The sequence below is a fragment of the Vollenhovia emeryi genome, unplaced genomic scaffold (genome assembly GCF_000949405.1).
Source record: "Vollenhovia emeryi isolate VEMERY1.0 unplaced genomic scaffold, V.emery_V1.0 DF940486.1, whole genome shotgun sequence".
Taxonomy (NCBI): domain Eukaryota; kingdom Metazoa; phylum Arthropoda; class Insecta; order Hymenoptera; family Formicidae; genus Vollenhovia; species Vollenhovia emeryi.
The window spans coordinates 1075-2115 of record NW_011965880.1 but is presented as its reverse complement, the minus strand read 5'-3'; the positions used below and the strand labels follow the sequence as shown (position 1 = coordinate 2115).

General features: G+C 64.7%; 1 protein-coding gene across 1 annotated transcript in view; it reads left to right on the top strand.

Moving 5' to 3' along the window:
* Positions 1-742, top strand: part of LOC105555974 — a 6174-nt gene extending 5432 nt beyond the window's left edge. Inside the window, exon 3 of the mRNA XM_012003026.1 lies at positions 1-742. Coding sequence (XP_011858416.1) covers positions 1-724 — 724 coding nt within the window. The 3' untranslated portion in view covers positions 725-742.
* The last annotated feature ends 299 nt before the right edge of the window (positions 743-1041 follow it).

Below are 1041 nucleotides of genomic sequence, written 5' to 3'. Positions count from 1 at the left end.
GAGGAGGACGCAGCGCCGGATGGCGATACGGGCCACGCGTGCGTACCGTACGGTGTCGCACGCGGCGGCCACCCTGCTCGCCGGAATGATCCCGGTGGATCTTTTGGCGGGCTCATTCAAGCGGGCCTATGAAAGGATTGCGGGCCTGAAGGCCCAGGGAGTCCGGATCACCGGACGAGTAAAGAGGGCGATCCACGCCGAGGCGAAGGACGGGGCCCGAGAGGCCTGGAAGAGGAGGTTGGCCGACCCCAACTGCCCAGGCCAGCGCACGGTACGGGCGGTCCTCCCGGTCGTGGAGGAGTGGCTGCGCAGGCCATGGGCGAGGGCGTCCTATAGGACGACGCAGGTGCTCACCGGGCATGGCTGCTTTGGTGTGTACCTGCGTCGGATAGGTAAAGAGGTGGCAGCAAACTGCCACCACTGCGAGGAAGAAGTCGACGATGCTCAGCACACGCTGGAGATGTGTCCGGCGTGGGCTGAGCAGCGTAATGCACTGAGAGGGGTTGTGGGTGACGACCTCTCTCTAGAGGCGATTGTGGAGAGGGTAGCCCACGATGAGGAAGCGTGGAGCGCCTTCTCTGCATTCTGCGAGGGGGTCTTACTCCGCAAGGAAGAAGCGGAGCGCATCCGGAGGGGGGAGGTAAACCCCCAGGATGACCAGGGCGGGGCTGGCGTACGTGGGAGGAGAAGAAGAAGAGGAAGGCCAGCCCACCTTCGAAGATAGTAGTCCTGGGCGAGGGGGGCGGGGTTCGTGGGACGACTGTCGCCGCCCGTAAGGACGGGGACAGTGCGCCTGCTTCCTTTCCCCCTCCTCCAGGACTATGATACGGTGAGGAGTTGCTCCCCGAATGAAAAGGGGGGCAATCGACCGCTCGGCCGATCATGAGGGGTGATCCCTCACATGGCGTCCGGGGCCCGCCGACGAATAGGCCCGGGGTATCCCCTGCCTGTCGTAAGAGGCGACTAGAAGGGGAAGATTCTGGGATGATGAGGGATCCCAGGGGGTGGGTCGGGAGCTGAGGACTCCCGGCCCACCAGCCC